General features: G+C 37.3%; 1 protein-coding gene across 1 annotated transcript in view; it reads left to right on the top strand.

The window, feature by feature from the left end:
• Window positions 1-24,450, top strand: part of PDIA5 (protein disulfide isomerase family A member 5) — a 180,990-nt gene extending 156,540 nt beyond the window's left edge. The window contains exons 15-16 of the mRNA XM_058194942.1: window positions 18,206-18,340; window positions 22,842-24,450. Coding sequence (XP_058050925.1) covers window positions 18,206-18,340; window positions 22,842-22,922 — 216 coding nt within the window. The 3' untranslated portion in view covers window positions 22,923-24,450. The remainder of the gene's footprint in view (window positions 1-18,205; window positions 18,341-22,841) is intronic.
• The last annotated feature ends 2,121 nt before the right edge of the window (window positions 24,451-26,571 follow it).

Raw genomic sequence — 26,571 nt, 5'->3', positions numbered from 1 at the left:
CGATCTTTCTTGCCACAGTGGTTAAGTGAATAACCGCCGTTCTTAAGTTAGTTAACACAGTTGTTAAGTGAATCTGGCTTTCCCATTGACTTTGTTGTGATCACATGACCCCAAGAAACTGCAACCATCATAAATATGAATCTGTTGCCAAGTGATCAGGTGACCTTGGGGATGGTACAATGGTCATGTGAAAAGAGGTCATAAGTCACTTTTTTTTCAATGGCATTGTAACTTCAAATTGTCACTAAATGAAGTCGAGGACTACCAGTAGTTGCTTTTGTCTGAATTGAAAGTTCTTTGTTAACCAACCCAAATCCTAACACTGTGAAAATTACACCTTAAACAAATTGTCTTTCCATACTTTAATCTTCCTTTTCTGTACCAGCCTTTTGCTCTCATCTCAGTATCATTTCTGAGAGGGAGCAGTGATGAGAACTACATATCTTGTACTTCAAATGTGATCATTAAAAACACTGAAAATAACCCTATCTGTTATCTTTTCAATAAATCATTAGACAACTTTTTACTAAAAAGAATATCCAACTGTTTCCTGGAAAAAACGAATGTTTTAAAAAATAAGTTAGTATACTGATGCTCACTCAGAGTCACCTTGAACCATGAGATGGGCGGCAAATTGATAAATAAATAAAAATACTGCTATTTCAGTAGAAAAAAATTAAAAATCTGAGAAAATATATCTCATAAAGTTAAGGTTTTAAAAGGCTTTTTGAATATTTCTAACTTTTAAAAGGTACAAACATGCAACTGAATATCTGGAAAGGATCTCAAATTAAAGTACAAAAAACTGGCAAAAAACTAGGCCTGGTGAAAAACTAGGCCATTTTAGGCCATAGTTGTTTGTCCTGACATCCAGCAAAGCTAACTTTTTCAATATTTATCTGGGTTTTGTTTTGGATTATTTCTGAAATTCTTTTCCAGAAAAATCAATTCCTATACTACTTGCCTGTACTCTGATAAACTATCAGATAAGACTTAATCTCAAAAGCTGGCAAGGAATTGACATGTCAGGTTTCTATAAACATTTATAAAAAATAGGATTGCGAAGGAATGTTGTGGGTTAATACCAGAGCTGACACTATTGTTTGTCTTTATTATAAGGTACGTTATATAAGTAAATAACAAATACAGAAAAAAGGCAGAAGTGAGCCATGGAGTCACTGAAGCTTACACTACCACTAGCTATTGTTTGCTGGGTTGAGGAATTTGTTAACTACCATTTTCAGATAGGCTCTAAGAAACTGGCAGATCAATGCTTCAGAAACTCAGTAGATTTTGAATTAAAAAATTTACATATTTTTAACTTTATTATTTTGTACCAATTAAATTAAATTTTATATTTTCTTTCCAGGATTTGTATAAGGCAATTTGTATAAGGCAATTTGTACATAGTTACAATTTGATATATAGCTATATATAGGAGGAGAAACCCTTTAATGTAAATGCATCTGGATGTTTGAAGTATGCTGTCAAATTTTCCTGAGACTTCGCTCTTTGGGATACAGTATTTCATTTTCAAATAAATCAGGATAGCTGTTCACCAGTCTATCTCAGGGCACTTCATGACTGGATTAATATGCATTCTTTCCATCCTTGTGTCAACATAAATTGCGCTGTCCCCATAGCCAAGCTCTATTGCTTTGCAACAAGAAGGCCAGCAGATGGTTCTCTCCTTACAGATCTAATATGGGACAATTTCAGGGGAGCCATCGGAAGATTCCTCAGCTTCCTTTCCTCTCACACCCTAAATCATCCTCTGACAGGAAAACCAGTTACTCTCCATAACAAGCGACAGGTGGGTTGGCAGGCTCAAGACCTGTGCTCAAGGTGCAGAGTTTAGTTATTTTTCAAGTTGCACAAATGAAAGGGTGTTTATTCGCCTTGTGTAGGGCAATTTATTTTGCTGTCAATTAAAAAAAATCCCAGCTGCTAGATCAGTATGGAGTGGGAATATACAGAGTGCCGTAGCAGAAAGCTTGCAGGTACATCATCAGGGTCATCCCGCATTACCCCTGTGCTTCCCCTGAACCCTGACAATCAGTCAGTCAGGTTGTCATTTTTATCCACAAGTATCAGTCTCCTGGAAGACAGATTTCATTATATTAAGATTGATATCCACATATTAAAAAATGATCACACTGTCATACAAGTCCATTCTAGAAGATTAGCATTTCCCCATAAATAAACAAGCATTGCTCTTTCAGAAACATGACAATCATATTTAAAGATGGAGTTGGCAGCACCTCGAAGGAACCCACAAAGTATGCACAATTTACATAGCCCATACATGAATTTTGGACTTGCCCAAGTGGTAGTACTCTGTTCCAAGTAATAAATAATAACGATAATTTATAAAAATCCTGTTATACATTTGTTGGGGAATATCACTACCCTAGTTTAAATTATCCAGTAATCCTCTTTTTTTTGGTTGGGAGAGGCCATAAATGCATTGGTCTTTTGAAGTGTATGTTTTAAAAGCAGGTCTAAGACGTTCCAGAAAAAAGACACACTGAGCGGTGGCTCAGTGGCTAAGATGTTGAGCTTGTCAATTGAAAGGTCGGCAGTTCAGCGGTCCTAGCACTGCGTAACGGGGTGAGCTCCTGTCACTTGTCCCAGCTTCTGCCAACTTAACCGTTCAAAAGCACATAAAAAATGAAGTAGAAAAATAGGGACCACATTTGGTGAGAAGGTAACAGCGTTCTGTGCGCCCTTGGCGTTTAGTCATGCCGGCCACATGACCACGGAGACGTCTTCGGACAGTGCGGGCTCTTCAGCTTTGAAACAGAGATGAGCACTGCCCCCTAGAGTCAGGAACGACTAACACATATGTGTGAGGAGAACTTTTACCTTTACCTTAAAAACAGAACTCATGTCACATCTATCCAAAGGATTATGCTTTACGTACTGTAAGCAAATGTCAAGCATGAAGAATCAGGATCACGTGTTAAGTTTCAGTTAAGATGATTTATTCTTCATGCCTTTACACAAAAATCTAGTCAATTAATGGTCAGCACTAAATTGGTGCTATATAAGAGTTAATAGAATTCAAGAGGAACTGGATGCTTGTGGGAACCTAATGACTCCAGACTGATTTCTTCTTTGCACAAGCTTGGTATCTGATCTTACTTGCAGCCCAAGCCAAAATGGTCAGTGACCAGCTGAAAAGAGGAATGCCCTCAGCAGACTTAAGCAGCCAATAGGAGATGGGCAAATTCTACTCTTTGATCATGCCAGCAATATCACTGAGGCATTGTACTTTGTCCTTACTACAAGATTTGTGTCGGGAAAGAGGTAAAATGCCAGAAGATATTATTCTGCCTCCATAGCATGTTGGGGATGGAGGTGATACGATAAAAACAAGTGCCTTAAAAGTGTTAGCCAGGCAACTTCAGGTACAGATGAGCCCTGAAGTAAAGAAGCAAATGAGAATAGACTTTTCCATCCAAAAATTAATATATATACTCACAGATAAGCTAACTCAACTTTTTCACCAAAATACCATAAAAAATATGCCACCTGCAGATAAGCAGACCTTTGACATTTTTGTACATTTTAATTTTCACAGCTGACTTATTTGTGGATGGCACATTTTCATGGTACTTTGGTTAAAAATTCAAGGATTGTTTATCTGCGGATGTTCTTATCTCCAAGTATATATGGTACTTTTAAAAAGTATTACCATATATACTCAGGATAAGCCGATTCATTAATAAACCGAACATATTTTGGAGGTATATTTTAGCACCTAGAATTGTTAGCTTATCTGCATGTATATAAAAGTAAATTTATGTTTGCAATCTAGATGCCTATAGTTTCCAGCTTGTCAGCCAATAATTACATGTCCCGTTTTTAAACAAATTATTGAACAAATGTGTCAATGTGTACTTCTAGTCACATTATCAGGCAATTACTTACTTCTAGGGTTTTTGTTCTATGAAATCACTTAAGGTAAAGGTAAAGGTTCCCCTGCACATACATGCTTGTCGTTCCCGACTCTAGGGGGTGGTGCTCATCTCCATTTCAAAGCCGAAGAGCCAGTGCTGTCCAAAGATGTCTCCGTGCTCATGTGGCCGGCATGACTCAACGCCAAGGGCACACAGAATGCTGTTACCTTCCTACCAAAGATGGTCCCTATTTTTTCTACTTGCATTTTTTACGTGCTTTCGAACTGCTAGGTTGGCAGAAGCTGGGACAAGTAACGGGAGCTCACCCTGTTACACGGCAGCACTAGGGATTTGAACCACTGAACTGCTGACCTTTCAATCAACAAGTTCAGTGTCTTAGCCCCTGAGCCACCGCATCCCTATGAAATCACTTAGCAAAAGCTTATTTAGGTTTTGCAAGGATGACTCTCTGGTGCTTTCCTTTTATTGTTCTACCATCCTAAATTCTTCTAGCAAGTAATTGGTGGAAGGACAGACTTCATTCTCCTCCTTTCTGTCCCTTCCCTATTGCAGGACAACCCAGCTACCAATCAAACAGCATTGGGAGGAAGCAGGGAAGAAGAAGACAAAATGGTCGCCTAGGAGCTCTACAGACATAGTGCTCATGAAGAAGAGGCTGAATAAATTTAGTCAATGCCCAGGGGTCAAAGTAATGAGTAAAACTAAAGGCTAGGTAACCCTTCTGAGAAAGATGCAATGGGAAGGGAGGCAGCAGCTGAGAAAATGGGAGAGAAAAATATTTTTTTCCTTCCTCCAGATCTGATATGAGGGAAAGTTCTTTCATTTTCCTCAGCTGGAGTCAAGATTTGAAAGAGGGAAAGAGTCAGAAATCCCCAAAAAAGCAGAACAGGCAGAGAAAAAGTCAAGATTTCAACATAACAGAGATAGAAAGCAGAAAGTGAGATAAAACTCACTTTGTGTGGGAAAGGATTATCAAGCTATAGAGGATGAGCACACAAATATAAAAGGTTGAAGACAAAAGAAAATTAGAGATCAGCATAAATATATTAGAGTTGTAGACTAGAAAGATATGAAAATATAGTGAAGCTGGACTTTAAATAATGTAATGTAGATAAAGAGCCTCTGAAAAATGGATAGTTAAAATGCCATAGAATATATTTTTATTAGTGAAATATTAATTTCTGTACTAATTAAAGTCATTTATAATTTACAGTTTCTTTTTTCATTGTTAGCTTTCCTTGTAAAATAAAAGGGAGATACAGAAACAGAACTAACTCAGTCAAGTTCCCAGCACTTCCAGTCTTTATTGATTCTGAGTCAATTTTATTTATAGTTGAAAAAAGAACCTGTAACATAGTCACCTTTCAAATATTTGCTATTTAAGAATCATTTTGTGCTTAGCTGAGGTTTTTTGCTGTATTTTGTTTTTATTTCTCAAACTTCTTTGCAAAAAAAAATCTCTTTCTGTCTTCCCATCTTCATATTGACCATTATTTCCATTTCAGATAGTTAATTGACATAGTAGTTTATATGTACATTTAGAAGAGCAGGGGAAGTTTAATCACTGAAAATATTTTGTGTTCATCAGTCTAACAGTAATTGAGGAAAAAATAATTAATCTTAGATAAGCTTACTTATTTTAAGTATATACAGAAAAAAGTATGTGAAAGAGATAAAATTAACATTCCCCAAGCCTTCAAAATCTTTTCCAATAATAGTTTTCCCACCCCCTTTCTCCTTCATATATTCTCTGAAAATAACCTTGTGAAGAGTTATAATTCCCTCAAGACAAACAAAAGATAAAAGGTATTAGACTGTAGTGAAATGAACTGTATAAAGATACTTTACAAAAATGAAAGTCCATTCTTTTCAGGGGCAATGGAAGAAAGGACAAATTTGTAGGAAATTTGTGGGGAACAATGGAGCAAGGCACACCAAGAGCTGTAACTGGAAAGTGACCATTTTACACTGGTAAAGTAAAATGATTTGAAGGGATGAGCTTTTACATTGGAATCCAGGGACAAGTTATTAGACAATTTTCTCAAGCCGAAGAACTAAGAACAGCATGTGTAGTTACCTAAGAGTAGTTTTCTTTAATTGTCTTCAGCTACAGATAGAATCTTGCCAGACTAAAGCAACTATTTGCATAACTACAAGTACCTACAGTATATTTGGGAATAGCTAGGGAGGAACCATTTTAACCCTCTTTCTGCAGACCAAACTTGCTAAGCTCCAGTGCCTCTTTGCCCCCTGGATGCAGTCACTGCCTCTGGGAATCCAGACTACATTCCATCACAAGTCTGTCCTGAATTGTCATTGAGTCATTAAGATCCCTCCTACGGCATGTTTAATTTCTAGATAGGCAGAAGTTTGAAAGATAAAGATTTAGTTTGTCAATTCCTTAAACTTTTTTCAATCATCTCTCTCCCTGATACTGTGGGTTCCATAGATTTGTTTGGTTTGTCATAGTAGTCAGGGGCCAGGCTACTACTGACCACCAAGCCATGCCCACCAATTAAGCCACGCCCACAGAACCGGTAGGGAAAATTTTTAGATTTCACCCCTGATGTGTTTGCTGAATTTATTACTCATCAGAATTTTTAAGCTACAGCAAAATTACATGCATTTTGAAAGGAATCATTGGTATTACATGACCAAAAGACAAGCCAATGTAAACCTGTTTGGGTGCAAGAAGCTTTCAAGATGAACAAATCTGCATTTATTTCCAGCTAATTATCTCTCTAGAAGTCTTTGGAATATAGGTGATAATTTTAACTTAAAGTAAGTTTACTTATTTGTTGCATCTGATAAATCCTGTAAAATAAGTCATTTTAATAAATAGGATAGACTGAATCAACTAATTTTACATATATATTCAAAAGTTGAGGCAATGTCTCAAATTCTATTTGCATTTGAAAATTAGAGACAGAAGTTAAAATTAACTTCAGCAGTGTAATTTTATAGATGACAAACAAGCTCAAGAAAGGAACAAAGAGATATTAGGGTCCAAGAAAAGACATGGTAAATTTTGCTTCTGAAATGGGAATTTCCAAAAGCTTTATGAGAAAAGAGTCCTTGATGTTATAGGAAATCATAGTCATTTAGGGATTTGGAGGTCAACAGCAACTTTAGTTGCATTTAGAAATAAATTGGAAGTTGCTGAAGTTTCAAAACTATAGGGGATCTCTGTACATGAAAAAAAATGTTGCTCATCTGTATATTTTTTTCTAGGAAGCCCAAAAAGAGACTACCACACACATTTCAGAGACAGTTTATGGATGTGACTAAGCCATATCTTGCAACCAGATCCATCTTTTCCAGGAAAGAGCACAATTGGTGCACATGCTACATTTGTGTAAAAAAAAAAAACTTTTGGGCGTAGATGTTATCTATGTATCTAAGTATCTAAGGAAAACACTGGATACAGAAACACGCTCAAAAACCTGCTGACAAGAGGAATAAATGAGGTCTGTGTGTTGCATCCAGTGAATTTGTAGCTGTTGGAATAAACACACTTAAGGAGTCCTCATACATAATGCATCACACTGGAGGCAAATATCAAGTGAACCCCAGGCTCTAGGGCTCTGTCTTTGGCTCTGTGTTAGTCAGAATTGTTATAAGTGATCTAGAGAATGGAAGGTAAGGGATGCTTATTGAAATTGCAGATGGCGTCAGACCAGAGAAATTGGCTAATTAGGGAACAAAATTATAATTTCAAACAACACAGGTTTGAATGTTGAGACTAAACTAACAGGATGTCAAATATAAAATCCTGCATCTTAGGTAAGAAAAATCATACACATACGGAAGAATAATTTCCCCACAATTACATTGAAGTATAAATTGGCTTATTGACAGGACCGTTAATGGAAGTAAAAGTAGCCTAAAGACTTGTAGCTTTACAAGCACTTTTTATAGACTTATGCAAAGCATCCTTTTATTTGATTGATTACAATTACAGATACTCATTGGTATGTAATAGGACATGGTAGTCAGTGTGATTGATAACGTTAATTGGGTTTGGGTTAATTCATGTGTGTATTTGAATTCATAACAAGAAGTGGAGAGAATTGGGATCGTATCCCTCCTATACAGCAAAGGATTTTGGATTAAATTAGGGGCCTAAAGTTATTATTTTACGTTAGCCACTATTCAAAAACCTTGAATTCCCTGAGTTAATTGCTAATCTTTTTTGGTCAGTTATTTTTCTTGTTAGTTCTTGATTCCTTTGGTGCAGCTGAGAATTCCAAATACGGGATTGCTTTTTATCTGGGTTTGTGTTTTGTTTATTTCAAAAATACGCCTTGGAGCCTTCGAATTCTCTTCTAGAATAGAATTTGTTGTTAGTTGCAAAGTCGTGTCCGACCCATTGCGACCCCATGGACAACATTCCTCCAGGCCTTCCTGTCCTCTACCATCCTCTGGAGTCCATTTAAACTCATGCCTACTGCTTCAGTGACTCCATCCAGCCACCTCGTTCTCTATTGTCCCCTTCTTTTGCCCTCAATCTTTCCCAGCATTAGGCTCTTCTCCAGTGAGTCCTTCTTTCTCATTAGGTGGCCATAGTATTTGAGTTTCATCTTCAGGATCTGGCCTTCTAAAGAGCAGTCAGGATTGATCCCCTTTAGGACTGGCTTGTTTGTTCGCCTTGCAGTCCAAGGAACTCGCAGGAATTTTCTCCAGCACCAGAGTTCAAAGGCCTCAGTTCTTTGGCGCTCAGCCTTTCTTATGGTCCAACTTTCACAGCCAACTGGGAAAACCATAGCCTTGAGTATATGCACTTTTGATGGCAGGGTGATGTCTCTGCTTTTTAGTACGCTGTCTAGATTTGCCATAACTTTCCTCCCCAGGAGCAAGCGTCTTTTAATTTCTTGGCTGCAGTCCCCATCAGCAGTGATCTTGGAGCCCAGGAAATTAAAATCTGTCACTAACTCCATTTCTTCCCCATGTATCTGCCAGGAATTGAGAGGGCGGATGCCGTGATCTTAGTTTTCTTAATGTTGAGTTTCAAGCCAACTTTTGCACTCTCCTCCTTCACCTGCAGGAAGAGGCTTTTTAGGTCCTCTTCACTTTCTGCCATTAGAGTGGTATCATCACAATATATCTGAGGTTGTTGATATTTCTCCAGGCAATCCTAATTCCAATTTTTTATTCATCCAGTCCCGCCTTTCTCATGATGTGCTCTGCATATAAGTTAGGCAGGGCAATAGTATACAGCCTTGCCGGACTCCTTTCCCAATTTTGAACCAATCAGTGGTTCCGTGTCCAGTTCTCACTGTTGCTTATTGACCTGCATACAGCTTTCTCAAGAGACAAATAAGATGGTCTGGTACGCCCATCTCTTTAAAAACTTGCCACAATTTGTTGTGATCCACACAATCAAGGGCTTTAGCATAGTCAATGAAGCAGAAGTAGATGTTTTTCTGGAACTCCCTAGCTTTCTCCATGATTCAAGGTATGTTGGCAATTTGAGTTCCTCTGCCTCTTCAAAATCCTGCCTGTACTTCTGGTAGTTCTTGATTCACATACTGCTGGAGCCTAGCTTGTAGGATTTTAAGCATAACCTTACTAGCATGTGAAATGAATGCAATGGTGCGATAGTTTAAACATTCTTTGGCATTGCCTTTCTTTGGAAATGCAATGTAAACTGACCTTTTCCAATTCTGTGGCCACTGCTGAGTTTTCCAAATTTGCTGATAAATTGAGTGTAACACTTTTACTGCATTGTCTTTTAAGATTTTGAATAACTGAGCTGGAATAGTGTCTCCTCCCTTAGCTTTGTTGTTGCTCAGATTTCCTAAGGCCCATTTGATTTCACATTCTAGGATGTCTGGCTCAAGGTCAGTGACTACCCCATCGTGGTTATCAGGGATGTTAAGCTCGTTCTTGTATAGTTCTTCTGTGTAATTTTGCCACCTCTTCTGCCTCTGTTAGGTCCCTGCCACTTTGGTCCTTTATCATGCCCATCTTTGCATGAAACGTTCCCTTCATATCTCCAATTTTCTTGAAGAGATCTCTGGTCCTCCTTATTCTATTGTTTTCTTCTATTTCTTTGCACTGTTCATTTAAGAATGTATTCTTATCTCTTCTAGCTATTCTCTGGAATTCTGCTTTCAACTGGGTGTATCTTTCTCTTTCTTACTTGCCTTTTGCTTCTCTTCTTTCCTCAGCTATTTTCAAAGCTTCCTCAGACAGCCATTTTGCTTACTTGCCTTTCTTTTTCTTTGGGATGGTTTTAGTTGCTACCTCTTGTACAATGTTGCGAACCTCCATCCATAGTTCTTCAGGCACTCTATCAGATCTAATTCCTTAAATCTATTTGTCACCTCTACTGTATATTCATCAGGGATATGATTTTGTTCATACCTGAGCGGCCTGGTGCTTTTCCCTACTTTCTTCAATTTAAGCCTAAATTTTGCAAGGAGAAGCTCATGATCTGAGCCACAGTCAGCTCCTGGTCTTGTTTTTACTGACTGTATAGAGCTTCTCCATCTTTGGGTGCAGAGCACATAGTCAATCTGATTTCTGTGCTGACCGTCTGGTGATGTCCATGTGTAGAGTCATCTCTTGGGTTGTTGGAAAAGAGTGTTTGCTATGACCATCGTATTATCTTGACAGAATTCTATCAGCCTGTGCCCTGATCCATTTTGTACTCCAAGGCCAAACTTGCCTGTTATTCCGGTTATCTTTTGGCTACCTACTTTAGCATTCCAATCCCCCATGATGATAAGGACATCATTTTTTGGTGTTAATTCTATAAGGTGCTGTAGGGCTTCATAGAACAGATCAATTTCATCCTCTTCAGCACCAGTGGTTGGGGCATAGATTTGGACTACTGTGATATTGAATGGTTTGCCTTGGATTCGAACTGAGATCATTCTGTCATTTTGGGGATTGTATTCCAGTATTGCTTTTCCTACTCTTTTATTGATTATGAAGGCTACTCCATTTCTTCTGAGGGATTCTTTCCTGATGGTCATCTGAATTAAATTCACCCATTCCTGTCCATTTTAGTTTGCTGATTCCTAAGATTTCGCTGTTCAGTCTTGTCATCTCGTTTGACCACGTCCAGCTTACCTTGATTCATGGATCTTACATTCCAGGTTCCTATGGAGAAAAAATCTTTACAGCATCGGACTTTCCTTTCACCACCAGATACATCCATAGCTGAGCGTCCTTTTGGCTTTGGCCCAGTCGCTTCATTCTTTCTGGCGCTACTAGTACTAGTCCTCCACTCTTCCCCAGTAGCATATTGGACACCTTCTGACCTGAGGGGCTCATCTTCCGGCGTCATAACATTTTTCTTTTTTGTACTGTCCATGGGGTTTTCATGGCAAAGATAGTGGAGTGGGTTACCATCTCCTTCTCCAGTGGATCACGTTTTGTCAGAACTCTCTGCTATGACCTGTCCGTCTTGGGTGTCCCTGCACGGCATAGCTCATAGCTTCATTGAGCTACGCAAGCCCTTTCGCCACTACAAGGCAGTAATCCATGAAGGGTTGGAATGAAATATGAAATTTAATTTAATTTAATTTAATGTTCGAATTTTTATACCGCCCTTCTCTGAAGACTCAGGGCGGTGTACAGCATGGATAAAACATGGATACCAAAACACTTAAAATCCAATATTAGTTAAAAATCTAATTCAATATGCTGAGTTATTAATGGATGGAATATGAATGGAATATGAAAAGGTAATTTAGTAATGCAATCAGAAGGATCTAGGAGTACTGGTGACCCACAGCTTTGTATGACTGAAGTATGTGATGAAGCAACTAAAACAGCCAGTACAGTCTAGAGCAATATTAATAGAAGCCATTTTCACTATATTCTGTTCTAACAAGACCAGCTCTTAAGTACACCACTTTTTAAAAATGACATAAAGGAGGTTCAGAAGAGAGTTACTAAGATAATAGTTCTGGAAACCAATCCCTATGAGGTTCAGTTAGTGGAGCTGGACATGTTTAATTTGCAAAAAAGAATATTAAGAGCGGCTACAAATATTTCAAAATCTCTTACATCTAAGAGGAATGAACATGGCCCGTGTTAGAACCAAACTGAGGAAAATGACCAGCGGGTTATATTTAAAAGTTAAGCAACCTAAGCTAAATATTAAGAGGGTTTTCTAGGTCAGCAGTCCCCAACCTTCGCAGATTGGCAGCCTAGCTAAGCGGGAGAGAGAAACCAGGCCACACGAGCATCGGACCAGCGCACATATGCATGCACATGCAGCTCAACTTGTACGCGCGTGGCAGGCTGGTATGTGCATGAGCGAATCTATGCACAGGTGCCAGCCCACCACTCATCAAGTCAAGCTATGTGTGTGTGCCAGCCTCCATTCAGGCAGCCCAGTTTCAAATTGGCCATGGCCTGGTAGTGGGCCGTGGCCTAAGGGTTGAGGATCAGGGGTGGGTTTCAACAGGTTCTGACCAGTTCTGAAGAACTGATAATGGAAATTTTGAGTAGTTCGGAGAACCAGTAGTAAAAATTCTGACTGGCCCCACCCCCATCTATTCTCTGCCTCCCAAGTCTCAGCTGAGCGGGAGGAAATGGGATTTTGCAGTAACCTTCCCCTGGAGTGGGGAGGGAATGGAGATTTTACAGTATCCTTCCCTTGCCACGCCCACCAAGCCATGCCACACCCACCAATCCACACCCACAGAACTGGTAGTAAAAAATGTTGAAACCTACCACTGTTGAGGATCCCTGTTCTAGATGTTGAGAGCTGTTAAGTGGTTGAACAATTTGCCTATAAGATTATTACCACCCCTTGCTGGAGGTTTCCAAATCAGAGCACAAATACATACATTTGTGCACAAGGTAGCACTAGATAAAAATATATAAGATCATGTCCACTGTCACATTCTTTGATGTAAAGAATTTTGGAGAATGAGGGATCCTTGGTGCTCTCTGAGCTTGCTTGTTTTCTTGTAGATGTGTCATTACCCAAACTAGTTAATATCATCAGTGCTAATTTTGTAGAAGCCCAGTGAATCAAATTCAGGTTTTAGGAATTACCTCTTTGATACTTAGAATGCTTTTGTTATTTATATTGTCATGCCAGCAGGCGGAATTGAGGGCACATTTTGAATTATATCATTATAACATTTCAGGAGCAAATGCTTACCTTAGTGATCTGTTGAATCACTGAGGTAAACATCTGTAAAATATTTTCTTTTGAGTGGTCAAGTAGTGATCAGGTTTGAAGACAGATGGTATTATGTAATTTAGTATTTTTTGCTGTGCTTTTACTTGGCTTACTTACTTCAAGGAGGAATTGAAAATACTGGACAACAAAGGTTTTGCTTCTTGAACACTTTTTTTATAGATTTTTGGCTGCAGATCATGAAAATGACCTGTAATTTAAACTATCACATACCGGTTTATAGAAATCTCGTCTTTCTGCAATTTCTTCTTATATATTTTAAGTTTACTAATTTCTAATACCTACTAGAATTGCATCTCTGTATTGATTCATCAGTGTTAAACCTCAAAGCTGTCTTCTAAGACAATGGCAATGTATACCCTTCAATACCTTTTAGCTGTGCTACACTGATGAAAAAAAACATGGAACTGTTGTTGAAGCACATCCCGTACACCAAATACAACTGGAATATCTCTCCAAACATCTAAACGTAGTGACTCTGCCACTTGAAATTCAGCTGGGACGCATCAAGTACTGTTTTTACATATGCAAATAGGGCAACTGTCCAAGAGAGTCACATTACATTAAAAACAAAATCGCCTCTCTGGAAAAAAAATTGGTTCCAGGACAGAAAAACATGACACACTAACCACGTGTTGACCCGACAAAGATATTTTTGCCTCTGCTTCACATAAGATTCAGGGTGATAAAAAGTTTTGTGAAAGCAATGAACAAGGAAAGTGAAGGTGTTCGTTATTTGAGGCAGATGTTTCCTGATGCCAGATTAAGGAAGGCATTTTTGTTGGTCCACATATCAGATATGTCATCAATGAAAAGCAATTTAAAGTTCTGTTAATAGGGCCAGAGAAAATTTCTAGAAAGCATTCAAGGATGTGGTTGAGAATTTTCTTGGCAACTACAGAACACCAAGCTATATTCAGCTAATTGACAAACTTTTTACAGAATACAAGATCCTGAAATGCAACATGTCACTGAAGATTTGTGTTCTGCATTCACACTTGGACTTCTTTCCTGAAAAACTAGATACAGTCAATGAAAGAGATCATAAAAGGTTTCAACAAGACAGTGCCACAATGAAAAACTGTATCAGGGTAACTGGAATCCATCAATGCTGGCTGACTATTGTTGAACATTGCAGCACGATGCATCAAACACTGAGTACCAACAAAAATCAGCAGCAAAACACTTTTAGCCTGTTGAACTCATGCAATGTGTTAGACATATGCCATTAAATACATTATAGTCGTTAAAAGTTAATTTCATATTTCTTGAGATTTCTATGTGAAATCTCGCCCTCTCATGGCTAGTTATGGTTAAAGAGAGCAATAACTCATACAGGAGTCTGAACTAATCTCCTCAGAGAGCTTTGAAATTAGTGTAAAGGTTGTTGTCAATAGTTTAAAATTGCAGGCACACACTATGTGGCCATGAAGTATTGTGTTTATTCCTGTTTTCTTTGTTCATTTGTTTGTTTTTCTTCTCAAGGGATCAAAAAGTGGATTCGATGTGACTGAACTCCAATTTCCTGTCTCAGGCAAATTTGCTCCCTCAGATGCTTTCAAACTTCTAGTTGGAGAAAAGAGATTACTGTAGAAAGTTGTTAACCACTTTCTACATGTTTAATAATACAGGTGTCTGGACTTTACGTAAGATTCATTATAAGACTTGTTTTCAATCTTTAGCTCTTAGACATACTTTTGTACATCTGAAATGCATATTTATAGATAGGATAATGTAGATTTTTTTAAATTTAAAAATAGAAAAGAAACAAGCAAACAAGTAGCCTGCTCAGTTCAAGAATAGATCAGGCAGGCCTTCAATATACTCCTAGCTATTCCCCCAGTATCTTATTCCTACTGTGTTAATTAAATTTGCAGCTGCCTTCCCTGTGGCATTTCCAGAGAGAGGCAGTCAAGAAAGATGGTAATTGCTAGTTACTTTTGAGCTCAGGACCACGTATTTCTCAAACTTGGTGGAATGATAGCAGTTTATCTTTTTTGTATAAATAACTCTTCTTAAATTTTGGGACATACCATGAGTTAGTGGATTAAATCTACAATGATGTTTACTTCTTAAAAGGCTTTGAACAGTGGCATTTTATTGCCTTTTGATGTACTTATGGCAGCCACTTTGTGATTCCCATTAAATTGATTCTGAAATAAATCAGGGCACTCTATTTTCATCTTCATTGGAAAATGCTCCTCTAGGAGACCGCTTCCAAAAATATTTCAGAAGCCACCCTGATAGATGGTTAGGCTAGAAATCATGACTTTGAGATGCTAGTTTTTCTACTGAGTTAGTTCATTGCATTTTGTATGGCACAGCATACTGCAAGGCCATAGATAGATGATTGGATTGGATTGGATTGGATTGGATTGGATTGGATTGGATTAGATTAGATTAGATTAGATTAGATTAGATTAGATTAGATTAGATTAGATTAGATTAGATTAGATTAGATAGAAGAAAACAATATCAGAGAGAACTGGACTTTGAGAATCTCCATAGCCTCTTGTGCTACTGATACTCCTCCAGAGGAAATAAGGCTGGAGAAAAACTACCCAAGGAAATCATTACAGAAAAGATCAATACTGGAAATATCTGTAGAGAATTATACATGAGTCCATAAGTGAAATTACTCAATTATTGTTGGAAAGTCAGAGTCCCAGTGGCACAAGTGAAATCCAAATATAAGTGGTCAAATTGTGTGTTTTGAAAATAGGGAGAAGGAAACATATTTTCCTAGAGAAGAAGATACGAAATATTAAGTCAGAAAAGAGGTTAGGAGGAAGCCCAGTGTGTCAGAAAGATTATAGATTCGTTCTGGAGAGTTTAAAGAAGGAACCTAGCATTAAAGTGTTGCTCAGCTGGATTCTACGAATTCTGCAGTTACTTACTAATTCAAGGATTGCACAGTTTCACAACTCCACGGAGAAGAAGTTGTGTTAGTTAAGCATGTTGGATCTAATCATTAAAATGCTCAATGCTACTGGACATCCATGCAGAGTACAAGCAGAATAATTTAACTGTCCTGTGCCAGTTGGAAGAATTAGGTTTGCTAAAGCAGCAAATTAACACAAGTCCACTTTCTTAACCTGACAAATCAGTTTGTATTGCCAGGTAAACAGCCAGCACTTTCTAACTGCCCACATAAGGAGACTCTGAAATAAGAAGAGGCCTATATTTCTCAATAGAGGTTGTAGGAGGCAGCATCAGTTGGAGCAAGGAGATAATTATAGGGAGTTCTGAGTAAATCAATAGAACTATAAGAAATGGCATGCCCATTGCTAATGATAATTGGCAAGAACTGTGTAATAGGTGTATATTTAACAGTGACCATGTATTATCAGGAAGTTAAAGGCGTACCAAAATGCATTTGACCGTCATAAATCTGTGATAGCTGACAAGGCAAAATGAGGTTATTATAACCAGATTGTATTTAACTCTTCCATTCAGTAGTTGAGCCAGCAACCACATTAAAATTAAAAGTATTGTCTGCATTTAAGCAAGTTTAAAACTATACAGGAGCTTTCTTTGGATGTTTTTGTAGGTACGCATCAACAATATTGGGAAATTCTGAACGGTTAGGATAAAAGTTCAAGGGAATCTTGGAGAAAATAACTTGTAAGCAAATTTATAACTCATCGATCTTGCAAGCCTATTTTGAATGAGGAACTCTTTTGTGAGATTTGTGGCGGAAGCTTGTGTCTTTATAAATTACACATTTAGTTTCAAATAAATATGTAAAATGTATGCATACAGATATATGTAAATATATCCACAGTAACTCTGGAGAATAGGTTATTTATGTCCCTGTTTTAGAGGCTAAGCTGTAAGTGTACATAACTGTGACCAGTTGAAGACAAAGTGGTTATATTAACGGGTGAGATGGTATTTCGTTAGCTACTGCCTTCCACTATTATAAGAATATGTATTCATTAGGAAGCTCTTCAGTCAATCAGTCATACATGCTAGTTACCTCATGGCTTGATTGCTACAACATGCTGTACGTGGGGCTGCTTTAGAAGATTCCCTAGATGCTTACACTGATTCAGAATGCAGCTGCAATTTGGACAGTGATGGGTATGCCTTGGTATGTCCATTTAATACCTCTGCTTCCCAGGCTGCACTGATTTCCTGTTTGTTTCCAGAAGTAAATCAAGGTGATGATCTATAAATTCCTTCATGGCATAGGGCCAGGTTACTTGAGGGACTGCCTATCTCTCGTAATATCTGCACAGCTAGATTGTCTGGTGGGATTAGTGCACTCTGGGTTTCTAGAGTGGGGTTCCCTTGAGATCTGGGTGGCCTCCACCCTACTGTTGTTTTGAAGAACCTTGAAAACCTGGCTCTTTCTCTGGCCTTGGGCGAAGGTGAGTGGACGCCCTTGGGTTTGTAAATAATAATACATAAAGGAATAAAACAGAAAACAGAGAGATACAGAAGACTGATAGCCACATATTTCCCCACTTAGAATTTGCAGAACTTGTTCCCAGAGACTTTGATTGGACAGACTGTAAGAAGCTATAATTACCTAATTGTTTTATCAAATATGCTAGTATTGCTTTCTATGTGTTTATACAGTTAGTCTAACTAAAATTTCAAGGAATCTATATCAGTGTATTTGAGAGAGGGAAAAGGTATTAGATTTTGCCCAACTTACTTACTGGAATTTGGAATTTATTTAATTGTACCGTGCCTTTATTATTTCTATAAATAACTCAAGGCTGTGAACATATCCAACGACACCTTTCTCCTATTTTTCCCACAGCAACAACCCTGTGAGGCAAGTTGGACCAAGAGAGAGTCACTGGCCCAAAGTTTCCCAGCTGGCTTCTATAGTTAAGGCGGGCATAGAACACATTGTTTCCCGCTTTCTGGCTTGGAGCCCTAGCCAACCAACCAAACTGATTCTTATGTCCAAGGACGTTATAAATTTGATCAACCCTATTCAAACTTGGACCTTAACATTTTAAAGCTAAATGGTATTTAGATACTAGAAATGCTTTCCAGCTCATATCTTTTTTTTATATAGCATATCCATTCAGGATTTAAAGCATCTGAGCTCCATTTAACTGATCCAGGTTTTTTTTATTATTATTATTTCTCTTTCCAGATTGCCTATGCTGCAGTGGATTGTGCCAAAGAACAAAACCATGACTTGTGTAAGCAGGAAGGAGTGGATGGATATCCTACCTTTAACTATTATAATTATGGAAAATTTATAGAAAAATACAATGGAGACAGAGGGGTAAGTATATGTTGGAAAACAAAAGTCAGCTATTTAAATGGTAAATAAGTATATATGGGTAAGACAGCATTTAGCAGTGGAAATTTAATGCTTCCAGAAAGAAGGCCACATTTGGTTATCATCTTGTCTTGTTGTGTATATTTGGCACAAAGTCATTTTGGAACCTTTTATTGTGAGTCTTGCTTATTAAGTATCTGAGTGTATTTGGCACTAGTGAAAATTAATCTCAAATTTTTGTATCCAATCCTAGCTAATGTAGCAGATAAACTCATCCGGAGGATGTTTGGAAATTCATTTTGAATTAGGTTTTCAGTTGTCCTTTGGGCACACTGAAATTCTGAGGGGGCATTCCAGAATATCCTAAAGGACTTCCTTTAATATTATTGCATTACTTTATGTGGGAATTCTACAGAAATAGGACCTTTACAATTTAATATTCAGTGAATAATAATGTGTTATAAATTTTTCATGTGTTATAGTTTGCTTTTAGAATGAGATTTTATCAGCGAAAAAGTCGGACACCTCCATCTTAACAATTAAGAATTGAAACAATCTAGAGAAAATCTGATTGGAATATTTATTAGAAGGAAGATTAAAGTTGCAACATAAAAATTCCAGGTAGTCCTCAACTTACGAACACAATTGAGCCAAAAATTTATATTGTTAATTGAGACATTTGTTAAATTAGTTTTGTTCCATATTATGACCTTTATAGTCACAGTTGTTAAGTGAATCATTGCAGTTGTTAAGTTACTAACACGGCTGTTAAGTGAATCTGGCTTTCCCATTGACTTTGCTTGTTAGAAGGTCGCAAAAGTTGTTCATATAACCCCAAGACATTGCAACCGTCATAAATATGAACCTGTTGCCAAGCATCCGAATTTTGGTCACATGACCATGTAAATGCTGCAACGGTCATACATGTGAAAAATGGTCATAAGTCACTTTTTTAGTGCCGTTGTAACTTTGACCAATCACTAAACAAACTGTTGTAAGGAATAGCTGCAACAGAATAGAATACCTACCTCTATATAAGGCAGCAAGGCTCAGAACTATTTCCTGATACTTTTGTGTGCAAAGAGGAATATCCTTTTCTTTTGTGTCTCGTTTTGGTAACTGCTGTTAGTCTTAAATATGAGCTATCCTCACATTAACCATAAGGAGCACTAATTTGTTTTTAAGCCATAGTATTACTGATTTTATCAATTTAGTTACAAAAATTAAATGGCTTGTGAAAATGATAAATAGCAATAGCTTATATACTACTTTAAGCGCTTTAATTTCCCCGCTGCTGAAACAACCAATCAGCGGCGGGCATGCAAATATCTCACATACCTCCATACGTAACATTCTGGGTGGATTACAATGTAAGCATTATTTCCTCCAACAATCTGGGTCCTCATTTTACTGACTTGGGAAGGATGGAAAGCTGAGTCAACTCCATTGAATTGGATCGAACTCCAGGCTGTGGGGCAGAGTTTGCTTGCAATACTATCTTCTAGTCACTAGGCCCATCAGGGCTCTGTTTAGGTCATGTTTAGATGATGATTTATCAAATGAATGTTCTTTTAACATTTTTGGAAAATGTATTTTTCCCACGTACATGGGAAAAATTAATTAGTTGTTATATTACTACTACTTTTTTTTAATGACCGATGCAGGCTTATCTCATAAACAGCTAAAATTTATGTGCTAGAAAAAACTATTATTGCCAATCTATTATTAAATGACTCACCTGTGTACCTTTGCTTAAAGTAACATGCATACTTACCTCTTCTTCCTTGCAGCTTGCTTTAAACAATGTTAGTTCTATTGACCATAATTCTGGAAATCTCTTTTTAACATTATATCGCACTTTTATTCTTATTGAAGAAATCCTCATGATTTACAATACTATTACTGTTAAAGTTATAGTTAAAGTTATAAATACATTTAAGGACTTGTGTAAATAAGGTAAAGGCAAATTTCTGAGGGGGGTGTATTAGAGAGCAGGTATTGTAATAGTATTTTGTTCCTGGATCCCAAATAATATCTGAGCACCGGAGCCCAAAACACATTAACTGACCCATTGTACAGGTTGGCAAAAGCTACAGAAGATGGATAGTTCCTCAGAGAACCAGGTTCTGTGCCATGAAGGGCTTTGCAAGAGATAACTAGCATTTTGAATTGCATCTGACAGCCAAGTGGGAAACATCTAAATATGTGTTCTGCTTCTAGCCATCTCCAGGGATCATTTAATTTATATCTTAGAATAGTTGGAAAATCCCCTGAGCTTAAAATATGGTTGATGTTATTGATGATGTTATTGGCAGTTTCAGGCCATAAACATTGCACCATCCCTATCTTTTGTGCATTGTGTATGGTATAGTTCTTTAGATCTTGATTTCTAGCTACTCTGTAGTGAGTATGGAAAAAGGCGAAGAGTATGAATTACTATGAAGAAAAACAGGATTGAACATCTTGAAAGAGTCATTCATTCATTCATTCATCAAATATCTATAGCTGCCCTTCTCAGCCAAGTGACTGGGCAGCTTACAATTCTAAAACTATAAAGCACCAAGGCAAATTCCTTGTGTGTCCAATCACACTTGTCCAATAAAAAATTCTGTTCTATTCTATTCTATTCTATTCTATTCTATTCTATTCTATTCTATTCTATTCTATTAAAACAATAAACAATTAAAACATCCCAAAAATAAATGTATACAGCAGTCATGATACTTAACCATCCAACAGTAAAACTAAAAAATGAGACCCTTAACACATTCTGAGAGTTTTTGGGAAAACCACCAGGGTTTGAGGCTATTCTAATCTCTGACTGGAGAATATTCCACAAGGCAAGGTTTATAACAGAGGTAGCCTATCTTCTAGTCTCTGCCAGTCAACATTATTTGACTGACAGGATCTGCAGCATGCATTTAAAAGCTCATTTAATTTGTAGAAGTGTTATTTTCAGTGGTTACATAGGTAAAGTATTGCCTGTTTTGTTAAAGTGATGAAGGAAGCAGTATAAGCAGCCTCACTGGGCTGGATAATACATTTTGGATAACATTTGTAATAGCAGGTAGAGTTCTAATCAAAAAGTAGTTGTTCAGGGTGTTTACTAGAGTTTCAAATTTTATAACTAGTGAAGCGTAACATTCTCAGTTGAGATTGACAGATGCAGCAGACAAAGTAAAGTAGCTCACTTCCTACTGCATTGTGTGTCCAAGCATTTTGGATAAGTTGTCAGCTCTAATCTAAATATTTAAATAATAATATTTAAAGACATCTGCAGTGGCTTAGCTTTAACCCTCACTGTTTGTTGGAAAAGATCTAAGGATACTGAATCCATTTCTGTTGATTATAAGTATCATTCTTGCTGCTGAGTTGCCATAGAAAAAGCAAAATTCATTCATACATACATACATACATACATTCCTTCATTCACTCATTCACTCACTCACTCATTCATTCATTCATTCCCATCTTCATTTTTATATTATTGACTGCCAAAGGTTTGTGATGATTTTCAATTAAACACAATATTACACATCTTGGAAATGTTATGTTTCTTTCTAGAAATCATTTGTTTTGTGTCATGCTAATCAATAGGCTAATAATGCAGAAGATCATTCATAAGGACAGTTTGACACTAGAGACAGAAGCTTGTCTTGATAATAATCCTTTCTAGACTTGACTTTCTAGACAATTAGTTCTGTGTTGAGAGACTTGTTTGGATAAAAAGTTGGTTTTTTAAAATCAAGTTCTTAAACCCAATAACTTTACATCCCTATATATAAAGAAAGGCACTTGTAGTTTTTCCCTATTTTTTCTAATAATTAAGTCTTCATGTATTATAATACATAAAATGTTATATATGGAATGATTGAACTAATAATACAGGGGAAAAAATTGCATAGGGAGTTGGAAACTATCAGTTACCCTAAATAAAAGAATATGGAGGGAGTTACAGTATGCCACAGAAGTGAGTATACCGCCTCACATTTTGTAAATATTTAAGTATATCTTTTCATGTGACAATACTGAAGAAATAACACTTGGCTGCAATGTAAAGTAGTATACTTTGGACATTATTATGATAATAATGACATTATTATGACATGATAATTTGGACATTATCACTTAGGGGTGTACTCACTTTTGTTGCCAGCAGTTTAGACGTTAATGGCTGTGTGTGTTGTATCATTTTAAGGGGACAGCACATTTACTGTTATACAAGCTGTACACTCACTACTTAATACTGTAGCCAATTGTCATTTCTTCAGTGTTGTCACATTAAAAGATATACTTAAATATTTACAAAATGTGAAGCAGGGTACTCACTTTTGTGACATACTGCATGTGAATATGGGAAGAGAACTTGGGCTATTCCTTTCATAACAAATAACTTCCTTTCTCATTTGAGCACCTCCATCTAGAGCAGAGGTGGAGAACGGTGGCCCCTTTCAGTATGTGTTTCATTATGTAACTAATTGTTTGTTTTTGTCTGGCATTCTAGGAATCTGGATTTTCGGTTTACATGCGAACTCTCCGAGAGCGAGATCATGAGAAGATAGGGAAGAAAAAAGATGAATTGTAATTTCTGCCTCAAAAAGAAACAAAAAAAAAACCAATTCCACTGCACTGTGAAGGGTCTCAGGGTCACTGGTACAATGCCTGAGATTATACATCTTTTAAAGAACAAACTTTGTTTTTATAGACCGTCATTGCCATTTTCTACAACTTTGAAAATATATTGAAATCATTCTCTCTTTTTTTTTTTTAAAGAAAAATACCGTCATTGTTGCCATATTCTGTTATGGAGAAGAACAAAAGAAGAGCAATTTCTTGCTGTTCAGTGCACCTATGCCCACTGATACTCCTATGCAATCTTTTTGTAATCTGTAGATTTGATAGTGATTTCCTCCGACAAAGTAATCTTTGTGTGTGTGTGTTTTTTTAATTTTGAAAAGAGATTTTATGAAAAATGGCTTTTAAAAATGGGAAGGGGGAAATAAAAGAAGATGCAAAAGTATTCATCAGATGCAAGTTCAATTAGGGGAGGTAGAACATGCTGGTCCCCTCAGAGGCTTCAGCCCAAAGGTTCTTCAAGGGCAGTTTTACAGGGCACGTGTGCCTGGCACTTATTTTCAGGACCCATTTTGGGATAAAGGGGCACTTTCAGTCCAGGGAGTCCATGTTCTGCACAATGTCACTTTGTGTAGTTGATGGGGCATCCGCAAGAACAAGGCACCATGGCAGGATTGATACAATTTAGGGGCTGAGGGAGGGAGAATAACATTTCCCGCCATCAGTGGAGACGTTTCTAGCCACGTTCAATTTTCCCAAACGTACAGCATGTCTAGTTACGATTAAGATGTCCTCTTGCCAACTTGCAAAGATTATGCTTCTTCTCCCCCTCTCCCTGCCCCCCATCCCCGATTAATGTGGGAGAGTCATTTTTAAGATGCTCAGGGAAAATAGGAAATAATGAAGCAGCATTGGGCCATTTCAGATCTTAATTGACTGTAGTGGTGTTTTACTTTTCCTCCTCTTCTTTTTGTAATATGCCGTACCTGAATTGTTTACATATCTTTATAGAATGTATGATTGATTAAAATCAATGTCTCTGCTGCAGTACTCATCAAGTATGAAAATGACTCTCGGTGTATGTGTTGACATTCATGTTGTCAGATGCTCCTTTAGGTGTAGTGCAGGTAGAGGCTTCTATTTAATTTATGACAACAACTGAGTCTTTGCTAAGCATTCCACCTGACTGTTTGACAGAGGCATTGATATTTTTGATAGGCAGAACCGTCATGCAACTATATGTATTTATGTCCCAAAGGCTTGTCTGTATGTGGATATTAAAAGAAGCATAACTTTTTAAGAGCTCTATAGAAACAGGTCATACTTTTTAAAAAAACAACAACAACAACAACGCACCACTTGCCTGGCCCTGTCAGCAGTGTAAAGAAAATACAGCATTAGAACCAGCTTTTACAAGTCTGTAATTTGTGTGCTGATTCTGTGAAGGTGATCTGGACACTGTGTCTTTATGGGTTTATGGTTATTATTTTTGTGATTTTTGAATTGGATCCAAAAATAAAAAGATTGGAAATATGTGATATTGATTCCCGTTATTTTAGAAACATAAACTGCCTGAAATTATGCAAGTGGGTAGCAAACCATTGGTGCCATCCGGAAAAGTCCAGCATTTTCATTTACTTAATTCTCTCTCCCAAAGGTCTCTGTAAGAAAGAAGAAAAACTTCTTTGCATTTTTTTTTATTCCTTTGCTCCCTCTGGTGGAGGATTCAGAGAAATTATAAAAGTTGATCAACAACATCTGGAATAGCTCCATATCTACTTCTCTGCAGTGCATAGGGAGCTGCAGAAGGGAGTGTGCATATATGTAAGAGAATACGATAAATGAAATTTAGGACTCAACATAAACTTGCAAAAGTTTTGGAGTTGGAGCAGATCCCATGCACAGTAGGGAGAAGGAGCCAGGAGAGGTTGCATAGAATGGAATTAACTTGGAGGCCAGCTGCAGTATCAAGAATTGTTTTTAAAAAACTCCTTTTACAAAACCTTACCTCTGTCAAACATAACCAGTCCTCCTTCACACTCTGGAATCTCTTTTGTTCGTAGAATGTTCGTTGAATAAGATGATATCCCACAGATGGTAATCTGGTTTAGATATCATGAGACCACAAGCTTATGCATGTAGTCCTGGCATCTTCCTGTACAGAATCCATTCCTATCACCTGTCACATTTATCTTAATTCTATATTAATTATTATGGTTTATGTCTCTTTTTTTAGCAAGCTACAGTTGATATGGTGTTCATTAGAGACTGGTTAGTGGTGTAGCCTACAATGGTGAATTGTTAACAAGTTTTCATTACCGCCTCATGAAAGAGGGAAAGAAGAGTTATTTTCTCTTCTTCCTCTTCTTCTGCACATGAGCATGTTCCAAAATATTGACTTATCCTTGAATTTAAGTACAGTATTAAAATGCAGCCTTGATTTTTCTCAATAAAATCCAGAGACAAATATTTAAGCTGAATTGTACACACATGTATCTTATATTTTGCACCCTATTAGTGACTTCATAAACCGAAGTTGCTGAGTTCATTATTTCCTTGAAATGTGCTCCTAACCATCTCCTTCCTTCTTTTCATAGCACGGAGGGCTAAACAGGATTATGTTGTAAAACACAACAAATTGGAGAATGATTCCTAGTTCGTTGAATCCTTCACAAGTCCAAATCGCCGACCTGGATTTACACTTCCAGACTTGTTTGGAAATAAGTCGGGAGCATGATCAACTTTGCATTTCTGATTAGCTTAGCCACTTACGTTTTATTTTTATTTTTTGTATTAGCATTATGCTAATGTTAATCAATGATTTTGCCAACGAGTCAAGTTCTCTTCTTTCTGCTAAGCTGGGATTTGCAATTCTGTGTGAATGCAGCCACAACATCTTACGTGATACTTTCTTCTGACCCTTGGTTCATTAATAGAATTACTTTACCAAGGGGACTGAGAAAAAAGACCTCATAGGGGTTCCCAATCTTCCTTTCATTCTCAATGCACTTCCTGCTTTTTTGTTCCTGGGCCAATTAATGCTTGTATTTGTTTGGCACTCATTAATCAGTTGGAGCCCCTACTATGAATTTGGTGAATGATGATAGGCTGATTTGCCTTGTGTGATAGTAAGCTTGTTAACCATAACATAAATTTAAGCAATGGTACCATGCCAAGCAGGATCTTTTATTAGACTCTGCATGATCTTTCTTATTAGATAGCTGTTTGGAAAATTAATGCTGGTTCCCCCCCCCCACTCTTTCTGAAAACAGTCTAACCCTTACTACTAACTATCTTCATTCTTCCTATCTTTTACTCTGAATGGGTTATAGTTAATGGATATTTTTTTTCCTGGAGATTTTTAGCAACATAAGAGTGATTGTTCGTCTATTACTACATTGTTCATGTATCACTGCATGCATTGCTTTGTGTGCTGAACACAGAAATAATGGAATTACTCTTTGTACAGATAACTGTTTATTCTGAGCAAGGAGGCCAGCTGCTTTTCTTTCTCCTCCCTAGTACTACCCTGGCATATTCCACATTAGGGATTGTTTGTGTACTAATTATGTTGTAGATACTCACTAAAGGCTGAGAAGGTGGCACTTTTTACTCCTCTCTTAAATGCAGAGAACTACAATGGCAATCAAATGGGACAG

The sequence above is a fragment of the Ahaetulla prasina genome, chromosome 1, assembly GCF_028640845.1.
Source record: "Ahaetulla prasina isolate Xishuangbanna chromosome 1, ASM2864084v1, whole genome shotgun sequence".
Taxonomy (NCBI): Eukaryota; Metazoa; Chordata; class Lepidosauria; order Squamata; family Colubridae; genus Ahaetulla; species Ahaetulla prasina.
This window is presented reverse-complemented; position numbering and strand designations above follow the sequence as displayed.